General features: G+C 40.1%; 1 protein-coding gene across 1 annotated transcript; it reads left to right on the forward strand.

Moving 5' to 3' along the window:
- Positions 1-2,272: 2,272 nt before the first annotated feature.
- LOC149820922 (putative protein phosphatase 2C 47) lies at positions 2,273-7,440 on the forward strand. Its single transcript, XM_089983050.1, has 4 exons — positions 2,273-2,775; positions 5,388-5,585; positions 5,730-5,965; positions 6,626-7,440. Exons 1-4 carry the CDS (start codon positions 2,581-2,583, stop codon positions 7,173-7,175), a joined length of 1,179 nt encoding a protein of 392 aa, XP_089839176.1. The 5' UTR covers positions 2,273-2,580; the 3' UTR covers positions 7,176-7,440.
- Positions 7,441-15,991: the final 8,551 nt, after the last annotated feature.

Genomic DNA, 15,991 nt, shown 5'->3' on the forward strand with positions numbered 1-15,991 from the left:
TCAGTTAAATTGGAAACATGTGAGCTTTCATGTTAACCAAAATTTCTTGGGCGTTTTTATTTTATTATGTGATATACCTTCTTTTGGTGTCTTACAAAGAGAAATCACTCTCAGGATCATAAACCTAGCGGCATTGCCGTCAGTGTCCTGACAGCGTAAAACTCTATGAGTTTACTCATTGCCCTTAAGGAGTCATCACTCATTGGCCTGCATAAAGGGTGATGCCCATGAGATTTGAACCTTGACCACTGGCCTAGCGGCCTAGGTTTCGTCCCACCACTCCAAATCCCTCTGGGGCTTAGATGTGATATACTTGTTTAGCTTTATAAGCAGAACTTTTGAAAGCATGAAAATCAAAGGCTCAAAATTTTTTAAATATTTGTACATCTAAAAGTCATACTTTTTTTCTCCATCAGTCGATTGAACCATGTCAAACACATCTATCATGTCAGATTTGTAAAAAAACTGCTGAAGGTCACATAGTTCTTGGGATATATATATATATATATATATATATATATAGAGAGAGAGAGAGAGAGGTGACCCTACTCTTACCTTTTTTTTCATTAAGCCCTGTTAGAACCTTTAGAAAATCGTACTCTCAAGTGTATTTTGCTTGAACTGCACTATTAGATGTGTTTCTCATAGTCTAAACTAAATTACTTTGATGATAAAATATTTACACTTTTACATCAAATCAAATTGAAAGAGAACTGTTTCTTAATAAACAAGTAATGATAAACTTCTCGCAAAGTATGAGTGTATGTATGTATTATAAAAATTGTGAATGTATTAGGGCATTTATATTAAACTTTATTAAAAACATGAAGCAATATAAAGATAATGTTAAAAATAAAATCACAAAGAAACATGACATGTTGGACAATTTTACGTCATAGAGATCTTTTTCAGAGTGCAAGCTGTCGCAACAAAACCACAAGATATCCAAAAAAAAACAATGAAATTTGTCGGGCTGCAGTGCTGCACTGAGCCGAAGTGGGGCCCAGCATGACGCGCATTCCGAGATGAGATCAAAAGCCTGCAACGTGTGGAACAAAATTAAATTAGGCAGAGTCAACCCTTTTGGTTCCGCGCCCGATTCGAATAGGTGGAAAGGGCGCGTGTCCGCTGACTCATGAAGGATATTTTAGACATTTCGCAATGAGACTCCGATGGCTACGCTGACCAGTGAGAAGAAAATAAAGAACCAAAAAAAGGATATTATAATATATTCCTTTCAGCCGGGGCTGACGTCATGATGTCTGCCTTCCTGCTTTTGGTGTTTTCACACGTGGCTAAGAAACCCCACACGTACCGGAAGCTCGAAACTAGGACAGCTGTCAAGGAGAATATTGCCTTTGATGAGGGGTATAATCGTTATCAAACGATGATTTTCGTCATTTGGGCCTTCCCGTCGCGGCGCTCCCCTCAGTGTTGTTTTGTGCCTCCGAGTTACCGGTAAACCCACCCGATGGTTTCCTTTGGAAGGCCAAACTACCACCGGCAGCTGGCGGGAAGGAGCTAGTTTCCCGGGAAGGGAAGGAAGGCCACGTCTCCGTTTTCAAGCGCGGCTGCCACGCGCTTAGTTGTGTCTGTGTGGGAGTTACTGCTCAACTCCAAGTTGCCGCGCGGGCCTCGCAACAAAAACACCCCTAGGGGATTGTCAAATTTCAGAAAGGCCACTCTACCGGGAATGACCTCAACATGCAGTTTTTACTTAAAAGGCCCTTTAAGACAGACAGATGGAAGTTTCGCGAAACTTTATTAATAAAAATGTCATAAGGATCCGAACTCACATGTTCCTGAACTTGATCCGGTAAGCAGACTCATTTAGAATATGAATATAAAAAAAAAAAAAGTAAATAAGGGGTATTGTGAAAAAAACATGATATTTTTTAGAAATATCATGCTTTTTCATGAATATATCGGAATGCAACACAGATCACAGATGGATCCAAACATATACCGTTCAGGCTGAAGAAGAACTATCCCAAACCCAGACTACACGGGGCCACGAGGATCCAATACCCGGTGACGCCGGAGGGGACCGAAGTCCTATCAGTTCAGGTAGGGCGCCTCATGGCATCCTGTAATTACTTTAAGAAATAAGAGTGATTTGGTAAATGTAGAAAACCACACATGGTTTCCCGTCTGCAACTAGAAAATCTTAATGGGTTAATTACCACGCTTCTATGAAGGGTATTTTGGTAATTGTGTACCACCCGGTTAGGGGTGTGGGGGTAGATAAAAGGTTCGTCCACCTCACACATACGGTTGCGTTTCCTTCTGCTAAGACGCTTCCTCCCTCCCTCCCTCTGTCATCTCCTCCTCCCTCTGGTTCTCGTTAGAATCGCGTTCTCTCTCCCTCTCTCTCTCGAAGAAGAAGAAGAAGAAAAAAGAACGAAAGGAAGAAGACGATCTCTCTAGTTCTCTAGCTTTTTGTTTTTCTGTGATCGAATTGCGACGGATTCTCGCTTTCCTTCTCCGGGAAGCCAAGGGATCTCGCAAACTCCGCCTGTTCTCGTGGAAAGACTCGGTCTCTAGGGGTTCGTTCCGTGCCCTGATTTTTTTCTTCGAGAAATGGTTGTGGGAGCGGAATTGTGTCACCAGAGCATCCCTCTGCTGGATGTTCAGAACAGGTGCGTCTCTAAGTCGGGCGGCATCCAGAAGATCGAGGGGATCATCGAGATTCCGGTGCCTTCTGACCCTGTTTTTCATCAAATCTGCGGCAACGGCTCGGTGTCGGTCTCTTCAGAGGTTTCGCTGAGCGAATTGGTGAGATGTCACGGCTTCTCTGCCTCTTTTTTTGTTTTTCGGCTGGAATTTGATGTTCTGGTGAGAGATAGGTTAGGGCTTGTGTTGGCGCTTGTTAGGAATTGGATTAGTGGAGGAGGAACTAGGACGTACTTTGGTGGAAGGTTTCTGGTTTTGGTATAGATTCGTTGAGAGAAATCCTTGTTTGATTTGGATAATGACTTTGTGAAAGCTTTCCTTGTCTCTGTTTTTTCTTTTCCTTTTTCTTTTTTTTATTTTACTTTCTTCAATTTATTGAAGTTTTTTTTTTATATAATGATGTGGAAGTAGCTGTTAAGTCATATTATCTGACCAAATAGCTGGTGTGAATTGATGTCTTTGGCGGATTAGAGTTTCTTACTGTGCTGTGGATTTTCCAGTCTGTTTAAATTTTTGTCGAGTTTGAATTTATTTATTCTTGGACCAAAAAACTATACATGCTAGATCTGTTTACGCAGAAGGTTTTTGTTTGCTTTGTAAGGGTTTCCGTAATTCTGGAGTTCGGCACCTGAAAGCCTAATCACTACTTAGAAAATTAGGTAATTTCACTGTTGATTTTCAGAACTGTCTAGGGTTAGAAAATTGGTGGAGAAATCATGTTGTGGGTATTGCTGCTGCAAAAGTGCTGTTCACTTGTGCTTTCCGTTCTTGACTTGAATAAGGTTAATACATCTGGGACCTTTTCTTTGTATTCCCTGTTTCAGTATTTTGGATTTTGGGTAGCTTTAATTTATGGCTTCGAAAGTTGATGGCGGAATTGATGTCACAATTGAATTTAGAGACTAGGATTTAAGAGTTGGAAAACCGAAAGAGATCGCGATCTCGCTATTTCTGTGTAAATTTGGAGTATGTTAGTGAAACCGCAATAAAAGCCAAGTTAGATGTCTTACCAGCTGGATTACACTAGACATTATTGGAAGTACTAAATATATTATTTGCCAGCATATTTCTCAGCAAACAAAATGTACAAGCATAGCATTGGTTGTTATTCCACTCCTTTGTGGATGAAAGCATGGGGAATAGTGGTATTTCCTTTGTAATTTGTCGTCTAAGAGATGAGGAATTGGAGGGTTCTGTTTTCTTTTTTGGGAACCTGTGCTGAATTCAATAGCTGTTATAGTTTTTTCCTTCTGTTTTGCATATTGATTGGACTTTTCTGCATTTGGGTTTCTCTTGTTCATCTTTATTTTTTGGCCGTGTTGGGGACTTCACATTATATGCTACAGAGACCTGCCTGACAACTATCCATCTTGACATTTCTAGAGATGGGTGTGTTGTCCGTGCCGAGAAATGTTGAGAGGGATGGTCAGCAGTAGTGGAGCTGCAGGCTAAGCATGCAGCGCCTCTGCATAAAAAAATGTCCTCGCCAAGCAAATCCTTCTTTAGGCAAATTGGCCATTGAGATGAGTCTGAGTGTTATCTCTGTCATTTTGTTTGCCTTTTTTTAAGGTCGGATGATTTTGTTTGCCTATTTCGTACATTGGACTGGAAATAGCTTCAGGGACCTTTGACATTGATTGGACATTGAAATAATGCAGCGTTTGACCTAATAGTGATGAAATTTATGAATGCCTAAGATCATGTTTAGATTTTCTTCCATGTTTGATTTAAAAACTCCAAACGATAGCATCTTTCTTCACTTTTGATTTACAAGATAACATGGGATAATTAAATATCTATTTGCTCTTCCCTTTTGCTATAGTGAATCAATCTTGGAGTCAGGGGCGTAGCTAGGATTCATGTGAGGTGGGGGGGGGCAAACAGGGTTGTAGAAAAAAAAATTTATTTGTGTGATAGTCGGGGGTTCGGGGGCAGCGCCCCCGAAAAAAAATTTTTTGAGATAAAATAAAAAATGGCTACAATTATTAATAAAAATCTATTTCATATGGACAAATCAAACTATTTGCTGCAGTCAGGGCTGGGCTAAAAAATGGATAAAAATCTATTTCATATGGAATCAGGGCAGGGCTAGGACTGGGCTTTTAAAAAAAAAAAAAAATTAACTGTTTGGGGAGGCAGGACTGGGCTACAGCCCAGTCCTGCCCCCCCCCCCCCCCCCCCTAGCTACGCCCCTGCTTGGAGTGTTCCCTGCCCACTTCACATCAGTCTGCTTTAAGCGTGGATGTTTATGCGTGTGTATGCCATAGTCTTTGGTAATAAGTGAAGCTTGTTCTAAATTGTTGTGAAACTAGAGCTGGCTTGATCTTCACAACAGAGTTGAATTTGTCACATGATTCGAATTCCTATATATGGAAGTCTATTGTAATTTTTCTTTTCTTCTATGATTAATTTTCTTCTTTAATGGATGATTTGAAAGAAATTCCATTGTTTAAGTATAATAAGCTTTAAATTTCTTCAAGACGAGTCATCATGCTACTATTACTGTCAAGCGGTTCTTGTGGCATATTTCAGGGCATAGAATTGTGTAATGTGCAATGTTATTTGTCAAAATGAAGGTGATATTAAATATCTAAAAGCATACGGTAGATGTATAAGATTTTAGTCTTCTGTGGTTTGACTTCTCTGATGAGGAATGATTAGATATCTAAACGTACCCTAATATGCTGATTTAACATGCTTGTATTTGATACCAGGACCTGCTATCTCCAAAGCCTGCACCAGATGCTTCCGTTGATACTGAAATTCTGCAGGTCTTCCCATCCATACGATCAGGAAGCTTCTCTGACATTGGGCCGCGAAGGTTCATGGAAGATGAGCACATCCGGATTGATGATTTGTCTGCTCACTTTGGGTCCATGTTCAGGTTTCCTTTGCCTAGTGCTTTCTATGGGGTACGGATCTTTTTCCCTCCTCAGCACCCTTGTGTTCTTTGAGATTCTATCTTCTCATTCTCTTAATTATTATCATTGATATTTTTGTTCTCGGTTTGTATTTGTTATCGATGGGGAGAGGCACTAAGCTAATTTACTCTGCAGGTGTTTGATGGGCACGGTGGTGCTGATGCAGCGGCCTACTTAAGAAAGAACTCTCTCAGATTTTTCTTTGAAGCTGCAGATTTCCCACAGTCGGATCTGGTTGATGATGCCTTCCTGGAAGGAGTTGAGAAGTCTGTCCGTAATGCTTTCCTTTTAGCTGATCTTGCATTAGCAGATGACTGCAGCATCAGCACTTCCTCGGGCAGCACCGTACTTACCGCGCTCATCTTTGGAAGGTGGGTTTGCTCACCACATTCTCAGATTCAGAACTACTTAGTAGAGCAATATAATACAGCCACCAATCTTGGTTTTGTGGCTGGGGATGTTTGGTAGTAGAGTGTGCAGATTACCCGCTGTTATGTTTTTAGTTTTAGACTTGCGGGTGCACCTAATCATACGTGAAACGCAGTCGTGGCTTGACCTGATACTATGGCGTGTCTGTCACCGGTGGAGAAAATTTCATCAAGCTTGTGATGTTGGACATTTTGTGGCCCGCCTGAATCCTGATCTACCATCTGTTTTGCGTTGCCCGGATTTCCTTGCGGAAGTCTCCTTTTGTTTATATTATCTTGGATGTGGAATCTTCTCTGTGTTTTTAAAACAAGAAAACCTTTGTTTGTGGCCCAAAGCTAGCGAAGGAGCCCATGGTTTTTTGTGTTTGAATGAAAAAGCTAGACCTGTGGGTCAAGTCGTCAAATTTCGCGTATTTGGCGTGTGCACGTGCTTGTGGTTTGACTATTGTCAGGAATCAGGAGTCCGAGTAGTCATAAACTTTAAGCGCGGAATCTGAGCTTAACTGCGAAATTGTTTCTATAATGAATCTGTGTGTCGTTTTGTGCTTCTTTGATTCTAAATGGCCACTCTGCTAATTCAGTGCTCACCATTTTGTTTTTCAGGTTGCTTCTGGTTGCGAATGCCGGTGACTGTAGAGCAGTCTTATGCCGGAAAGGGGAAACCATTAATATGTCTCAAGATCACAGACCAGTTTATGCTTCTGAGCAGAAGCGTATTAAGGATTCAGGTGGGTTTGTGGATGACGGTTACCTAAATGGGCTCTTGTCGGTCAGTCGTGCACTAGGTGATTGGGACATGAAGCTACCTAAAGGCTCTGTTTCGCCGTTGATCGCAGAGCCCGAGTTACGGCAAATTATGTTGACAGAAGATGACGAGTTCTTGATCATTGGCTGTGATGGAATCTGGGATGTTATGTCGAGCCAGGATGCTGTGGCTGTGGTCCGGCGTGGTCTTCGCCGACATGATGATCCAGAGCGATGTGCGAAAGAATTGGTGTTGGAAGCTCTCAGGAAGAACACTTTCGACAACCTCACAGTCGTCGTTGTGTGTTTCTCCAGCGACCGGGGCTTCAGTCAGAACGAGCGGCCTAGACTAAGGTGTTGCAGCATTTCTGCTGAGGCTCTTTGCAACCTCAAGAGTTTGCTGGAATGATGGCGGTGGCTTCTAGCCTTGGGTGGCATTACAAGGATGATGTCCATACAGAAGAGAGGGCTCTCCATTTTTACTTAGGCTCCTCTTCTAATTATTTCTCTCTCTTTATCCTAGCTGTAAAATTATGGGCTGATGGATTTCCGTAGGGCAGGTGATGGAAATTCCAGCCTACAGTTTTGTAGTGTTTTTTTTTTTTGTGTGTGTTTGCCCTTTTGTACATAAGGATGATGGATCATCGATTCAATTGATTAGTATTGCTAATAAACTGTGTTGCATGTGGTCAAATTTATGACCTGTGTAATATCAGAAGGAACTGACGGTTGTTGCCAATCAAAAAAAAAAAAAACTAACGATTGTTAAAAGCAAATAATTTATGATGCTTGCCTTGTAATCGAGGGAACATCAGAAAGCAACAGTAAGTAAAGCGTTAAAGTAAAGTTCACCAATGCTGGCATTGTCTGGATCTCCCTGGGGAAAGGAAAGGCGTGCACGTTCTTAATGTGGAAATCTAGCGTGGCTAGCACAAGAGTTTGCCTTGATCCATTTCAAAAGGATTCAGAGAGAATTGGCCGATTCAAATCTCTGCACGGAATCGAGGTGAATCGCTCAACTTTTTTTTACCATACTTGTCATTAAAAAATGAAATAATATTTAAATATGTAAAAGAAATCTTTAAACCCATTTAAATAGAGATGGGATCAGAGTGCTACGACGGTATTCTGTCATAGCACTTTTGGATGACGTTGATCTCTCAAGATTAATGACATTCAAAACCTGCACAAAACAAAATGAGATGCCCATCACTTGGATGGATCCTACTTTTTTTTTTAAATCCGATGGAGTATGTGTTCCGGATGGAAGGTAAAATGAACGGCTCACAATGAACTTGTTCACTGTTTTGATGGGTGTGGGTCATTTTTAAGATGAATAGGGTAAAGTTATCGTCAGAGGCTGCCTTTAAATTTGAAATGCGAACAGTATTCCGTCATATCCCTTTTGGCATCCAAAACATGTACGAATGAGATGAGATGCCCATCACTTTGCTGTTTTAAAATGAATGGCTCACAATGAGCTTGTTCACTGATTTGACGGGTGTTGTTCATCTCATTTTCAAGATGAACGACATCCAAAAAACAGCTCTCTGCTGATTACGTGATTCTCTCTCTTTTAAATATATTAAAAATAATTAAACCGAATTAGGTCACTTTAGGATCGATCTTGGGCTGACTCAATAAGCAGCGAATCAGACAACATTGGCCGTCCAATTAGGTGGGGCCCCAGATCATAGCATGATATGTCATGCCAATAGACGCCACCGGTCTGTGCAATAAACATGAATGCATAAGACTGCAACAACAACAACAACAACAAAAATGATATTTGTCACAGTTTGAAAATCTTGTGAGAAATTGTAGTTTTATACTTTCAGGGCAATTTCTCGCGATATTTGTCACAGAGATACAAACAGCCTTTTTCCTCTTTTTAAGTAAAGCCATGTTTCAAATATGAAAACAGGCAATCAGAGAAGGGAGTCATGGTTATCAAATGGGGTTATTACACTCTCAGGAATTTTTAATGTGGATGGTTCAAAATTGCGACCAGTTGAGAGGTCCGGGTTTGCAACGAACAGCTACTGTAATTGGAGCTCAATGGATTCGAGAGCATCGAATTTATGGTTTCTAGGCCGTGGGACCTGTGGGTCACGTGTTTAGGGTGCAGAATCCTAATTGACACGGTGGGGAAGAGGTATGTGGTTTTTCGTGATTGTGGTTGAGCTGATACAAAGAAAAATAGGGTAAAACAATTTGTTGGAGAGGTGTGGTTTAGACTCGATAAGTTGTTCGATCAGGGTTTTAGATCGAGAACTGATAGGAACTGGTACATGAGTTCTAGAGTAACCTAGGGACATATGTAAGGGTCTGATATACGTTCTAGGGGTCAGGGATATTATGCTACGTTATAAAAGAAGCTAGTGAAATCAAACAGTCCAAACTATGAAGTTTTTCTAATCGACATGATGCAATTTTGGGTTTTTGATCTTGAAAAGTGGGAAGAGGATTGGTCAAGGTTGCGATCAGGGTCTTGGTGTACTTATAGGTATATAGCAGGTTAGGATAGTGCAGGCACATGATCCACGGTGATGAAACTCATGTTGGGTCACTAGAGAAGCAATACTGCATGGGTTCGGTGCAGGAAGAACTTAGGCTCTTTTGAAGAGATGAACGACCAGCCTATGGCCTGGTCCTCACGTAAACCATAAGGGAAGTAGAGACATCTCAATCATCTAAGGAGAGAGAGAAATTAAATTCCAAAATTGCATAATTATTAAGAGGGGTTTACAAGCCTCTTTATATAGCTTGAGGGCTTGGAGTAGTGTCCAAATCCAATCCATAAAAATAAGCTAACCCATAAACTTAAAATGCCCTTTAATTGCAAAAAAATAAGTCATACTTAGCAACATGAACTAAACTAGAAAGAAGAGTCTAGATACTTGCAGAATGTCTTCTTAGTTAGTGTCATCCTGTCAGAACTAACTCTTATACCAATCAAAGATTTGGAAGTAGTCTGGGAATTTTTTGATGTATTTCCAAAAGAACTACCAGGACTTCCTCTGCATCATGAAATAGAATTCAATATCGAGTTGCTACCTGAAACTACGCCAATCTATAAAGCCTATCCTGAATGGACTCTTCACACCTAGTTTCTTAAAATTTTTAAAAAAATTCAAAGAGACATAATTGGACTCTATGTGTGCTCTCCTTTCAAGAAGAAATGAGAAGCCTCTAGAGAGGGGGAAACATCCAACCTTATTCTTAAAAAATAGTACCCCCTTGTATGCTCCACTGAGATGTTCTCCTTCATTTTGGTATGGACATGTGTCCCTTGGCTTTCCTTCCAAGAGAAGAGTCATATCACCTTCTTAAGCCCGACATTGACTTGGGAAGCTCTTTTGCCTTGCTAAGGTGGTGACTAGATCCTCGAGCAACGAATCTAGCAAGTTCTATTGATCTAGGACTGTAACAGCTCCACCATGCTCTGAATCACTTTTTCCCAAAGGTTCAAAATTTTGGAACCTCTTTTGTAGAATGAATTTTCATTCCCATGTAGCTGAATCTTTTCCACCGTGATCTCACTCGACTGGATGTTTCTGCATCATCCAATTATATTTTTGTAATCTCTTAGTCTTCATGATTGAAATGGGCTGAGGCACATCCACAACGATTAGAGGTTTACCATAGAATGGTTTAAGGCAAGATATATAAAAGACATGGTGAATCTTCACCTCTTCAAGAAGTGTCAGAAGATAAGATAGTTTTCATACTCGTTTTTTCACCTAGTATAATCCATAGTACTTTGACAAGAGCTTGTGATAATCGTGACCCAAGAGTGTCTTTTGACCTCTGGGCCTTCACTTCAGCCACACTCAATCTCCTATCTCTAATGCTCGATCAGATCAACCTTTGTCATAGATTTATTTCATGTGTTGTTGGGTCTTTATAATGTTCTACTTCAATGTGGTGAGAATCTCATCGCGCATCTTTAAAGCATGATCTATTTTGGGTGATGCAACACTCACATGCTCATATGCAGTCATTGATGAGAGAAATGCCTCGAACTAAAATCATTTTTATGAAGAAGTGATGACTTGTGTTGCAGGCATACTCCTCTTATGACAAAAAAGTGTTGTCATATGTTTGGATGGTCTCCTACGAAACAACAGAGGTAAGTCTTTACCACCTTATTCACAATCTCTGTTTACACATTTGTTTGAAGGTGGTGAGTTGTGCTATAGTTCAGCTTTGTCCAATTTAACTTGAAGTATGTGGTCCAAAACTGACTCAAGAAGATTAAATCTCAACCACTCACAATGCTCTTTTTTAGCATCCTATGGAGTTTCACCACGTCTCAGAAATTGCTTCGCTATCAATTCGGCAAAATATTTTCATGCTAATATGATAAAGTGAGCGTACATAGAAAACTTAACCACCACGGTCATGATGACCTCTTTCTACTTATATGAGGAAAGGCTTCCATGAAGTCCATAGAGATATCTTGTCACGCTCGCTCGAGGATCGACAAAGGTCATAACAACCCAGGTGATTTCATAGCCTCGTATGTATTGGCTTGACAAACCACGCATTGGTGTACATATTCATGAATACAACCCTTCATGCCCATCCAATAGAAAAGGGATTTCAACCATTGGTATGTCTTAGAAACACCCCCATGTCTGCCATTAGGCGTGTCATGCACCTCATGCAAAAGATCTTGGATCACATTACTTTTCAGTAACAAGTAGATATGTCTTTTTATAGAACATGACCTCACCTCTAACCATGTGGTTAGGATAGTTTTTTGGGGTTTTACCCAACACATCACCTTTTGGATTCTACTATAGCCTTCTTGAGCATTACATGCCTTACTCCATACATTACATTCAATAATGATAAGTATATGCAAAATTGATGCATTTTTAAATCGTTAAGAAAGTGTGTTAAGAGTTTTGTTCTCCATGCATTTCTTATAATAGATCTCGAACTCATATCTCATAAACTTCACAACCTATATTTGTTGGCTGATGGTGGTAATGTGTTGCTCTAACAGATATTTGAGGCTTTGGTGATCGGTTTGCATGATGAACTTGTGCCCAAGGAGGTAGGGTGTCACTTTTCCATCGCAAGAACCTTTGTAAGCATTTTCTCGTCATAGGTAGACAATGCATGACTTTGTTTGAGCAAGACATTGCTCATAAACACAATAAGATGTTCCTATTGAGAGAGAACAACACTTACCCTATTGTCACATGCATCTATCTCCACCACAAAGACCTTAAAAAAATCTACCAAGGCAAGAATGAGATTTGACACATAGCTTCATTCAACCTCTCGAATGCATCAGTGGTTTTGTCAATCTACACAAAGTTATCCTTATTCAAGAGGGAGTTAAGGAGTTGTGCAATGAGACAGTAGTCTCTCATAAATCTTCAGTAATACTCTGTCAACCCTAAGAAATCCCTAAGTCCCCTCACAGTTTGTGGCTTGGGTCACACTCTCATAGCATTGATTTTGTCTGGATCGGCTCACACTTCTTGGCCGGTGACAATATGACTGAGGTAGCTCACTTGATCTTGTTCAAAAAAATACTTGGACATCTTGGCATACAAATGGTGCTCATGTAAGGTACTCAATACAACATGCACATGCTACAAATGTGCATCCCAAGAACGACTATACACCAATATATCATCCAAGAAAATAAGCACAAACTTTTGAAGTATAGTTTTGAAGACATCGTTCATTATGACTTGAAAGGTTGTGAGTGCATTGATCAACCCAAAGGGCAATATCAAGAACACATGTAGATCTTCATGAGTCCTAAATGTCATCTTGCGCACATCAACTTAGGCCATACACACTTGATGATTATTACAACCTAGAATCAACCTCAATTTTTTCTAGTGTTCTTTTAATTTTTAATAGAATTGATGTATTGATTTATTGCTCCATTTTAGCGGGTGCAGCGAGTCTTGAGGATGGGATATTAGGCTCCTTCATTTTTGAAGAATCGGGACAAGACCATATGGGTCAAGATCTAGGAGTTTTTAGAACTTATGAAATGACCCATATTATGAAAGATACCCCAAGATCCATATTGCAAACCCAAGATGCCACCTCACACCCTATGGGGGGGCATCCCAGTTCGTGTGGCATTCGATATGCTATTGTAGAAGCTTATGCATTTGAGCATAAGGAGGAAAAGTCAAAGGACCAATGTCTTTTTCCTATTCAAGCAAAAGAGGAGGCTACGGGTCTCACTGGGAGGACACATGGAACACCAAGAGAGCTTCCTACAAGAAAAAAAAACTTTTCTTATCTATTAGGGCACTTGACACATCAAAGAAGGGAAAGAAAAATAAATGAAAGAGATAAATGAAAGAATCTATAAAGTAAACAAGGTGAGGCCAACTAAGAAGAGGAAGGAAGGAAACCAAGTGGAGCCCACAGGGGGCACCAACTTGGGAAGAATCAAAGAGGGAAACCAACTGGGGCCGAGGGTGGGTGCCCCTTATAAAAAAGAGAAATAAAAGGAGAAGGAAGGTTATACATCTCCCACTTTTCTAAAAAAAAAAGGATAGTGATTGAGAGGCCCCCTACTTCCTAAAAAAGAGGGTGGGGCACCCCCCTCTCTTCCTTCTTTCTATTTTTTGAGGCTCCAGCAGTAGAAAAGTTTCTCATTCCTTTAAATGTGGATTTTAGTAACTTAGTTAGGTAATTAAGATTCGGTTAGGAAGAGATCCCAGTCAGGCTAACTAGCCCCTCTCTAATCTAGTTCTGAGAAAGAATAAGATCTTGTTTTGATAGTTAAAGGATGTATGTGAGATTTGGATTAAATTTTCTATTTTGGATTGGAGTTGGACCTAGACCCAGGCCAAACACTATATATAAATAGAGGACTTAAGTACTCTTTTTAGAAATTATTGAATTTATGAATTGACTCTCTCTCTCTCTCTCTCTGATCCATGTGAGGACCAGACCCCCAAGGGTTGATCATTCACCTCTATTGGAAGGCCCAAGCTTTTCCAGTATCCTGATCATGTGGTCTTACTCCTTGTCCAACTTCTCCATAGCCTTAAATTTACTTTCCTCTAATTGGTGTTACTATATTGCAGAGCATGTGTTGGAGTTACAAAACATGGGAGACACCATCCCAATCTGCTATAGCCTTTTCAGGTACCCCTAGGACCCATCCATAGCCTTATATTTACTTTTCTCTAGTTTTTGAAACCCAAAAACCAAAACCATACTTTACTGGGTACTTGATTTGACCGTTTTGCTTAAATCAAGTTCTCTTGACCTCTTGCAGCCTTCCCCTCTGTTCAACACGCATCTCAATCCTTCTCTCACATCCCTAGACCTCCTTAGAGACCCTAGGTCTCACAAGTTTTGAACCTTGAACCATCTTTGATTACCCCACCGAGCCCAAATTGCATTACTTAGAGTAGCCATTTTGCCTTGTACTGCCTCGATCGCCATAATGAGGAACCTCTGTCCTCTCCCTCACAGTGTCAACTAGGACATCCAACACATAGGTTTCAATGCAAAAATATTGCAAGTTTGATCCATTAGAACCTGACAAACTTCGATTAGAGTACCCGTCCACCGCAAGCCCCGGATTCCCGATCGGGCCTTCTTTCGATTTCAATGTAGGTTCATCCATCCCGAACCACAAAATTTTTTAGGGTACTACAATGATACCCCAAACAAAGATCAAGCTTTGTGAAGAATATAACCTCGTGCAATCTATCAAGTAGTTCCTCGATGAATGGGATAAAAACTTGTCTTTCACCATGATGTCATTAAAGGCTCGGTAATCTATATGAAATCTCTATGTATCGTCCTTCTTCACCAAGAGTACCAGTGAGGAGAACAGACTCACACTCCGATGAATAATCCCTTGGCTCAATATATCTCTCACGAGTTTTTCAATCTTGTCTTTTTGGGAGTGAGCATAACGATATGGCCTAACGTTCATGGGTCTAGTTCTCATCTTTAAGGGTATTTTATGATTTTGGGACCTTGTAGGTGGCAACCCATGTGGCTCATCAAATACATCAGAAAATTCAACCAACAACTTAGCTATATTTGAGGGAACGTCTATGGGGATTAGGCATTTTTCGACTCTACCGCTTGGGCGATGAGTAAGTTGGCATATTTGGTGCCATTCATTTTTCTTACACTTTCTTCGCTATTAGAGGTTTAATAGTAAAGATTGTAATCTCTCTTTCATCTTCACAAAAAATCATTTTCATATTAGAGAAGTCTTAGGCTACTTTTCTCAAAGTTCATAGCCAATGCATTCAAAGGACTATGTTCACACCATGAATAGGCATGACATAAAGATCCACCAAAACTTCATTTTTTGAAGTTATAAAAATACATCAAGAGAAACCACCAAACACTTGAGGTTAATCTCATTGCCAACCATCATATCAAAAGATGAGTACCCCTTGAATTTGCACTTGATTTCTTAAATAACACTCACGAATGATGTTATGAGTGCTAATGTGTAAGACCCGCGAAATTTTCTGAGGAATTTACTGTTGTTTTAAGTTGAAATGTATGATTTCGTGTGTATATGAGACTATATCGCGTAATTTGAGATAACTTGATTATGCCTTGTGTTTTAGCTTTGCACGCGCGACCCGAAAATCGCGTAAATACATTATGTAAGTAAGAAGAGTCTAATTTCGACGAATTAACCTTTGAAATTTTAAAGGTTAATTTATAATATATTTATGTAGATTGTCCCCGAATTTGGGATCTAAACGACATAAAAACCTCGTCAGTGCATGTGAATTACGAGTTTTGCTTAACGATTGGACACAAATTGTAATACGCTTAACTCTTGCAAACGAAAGAGAATTTTCGTAAGAGGCATTGAACATTCCATGTTAATTGAGAGTTTGAAAATAACCAAATGAATTATTAGAATTAATTTAATATCTAAATGCATTAAACAAGCATTATTTTAAAAGTATTGAATTGGCGATTTTGGTTTTTGGATCCGGATCAACTGGAGGAGGCCCAAACCCATTGGGAGACCCTCTAGTGGACATTTTTGTCCATGGTGGACCAGCTGGTCCAGGTTTGACAAGCTGAGTGGAACTTTTGAAAGTATTTGCATGGTTTTTTAAAAGAAGGCCACGATTGGTCATTGTTTCTTTCCAAGACTCATGATGAAGCATGAGGCTTCATCATGAGGGGCGCATTCCAACAAGGGAGGCATGGGGCTGGCGCCCCATGGTATTTTTGAAA

Source organism: Nuphar pumila, chromosome 12, assembly GCF_984573655.1.
Source record: "Nuphar pumila chromosome 12, dmNupPumi1.hap1.1, whole genome shotgun sequence".
NCBI classification, from domain to species: Eukaryota; Viridiplantae; Streptophyta; class Magnoliopsida; order Nymphaeales; family Nymphaeaceae; genus Nuphar; species Nuphar pumila.

Bases quoted from the DNA above. Each gene is read 5' to 3' on its own strand.
- LOC149820922 (XM_089983050.1), top strand. From the start codon at position 2,581: ATGGTTGTGGGAGCGGAATTGTGTCACCAGAGCATCCCTCTGCTGGAT. The intron at 2,776-5,387 runs GTGAGATGTCAC...ATTTGATACCAG, and splicing joins AGGTTTCGCTGAGCGAATTG to GACCTGCTATCTCCAAAGCC. The intron at 5,966-6,625 runs GTGGGTTTGCTC...TTTGTTTTTCAG, and splicing joins ACCGCGCTCATCTTTGGAAG to GTTGCTTCTGGTTGCGAATG.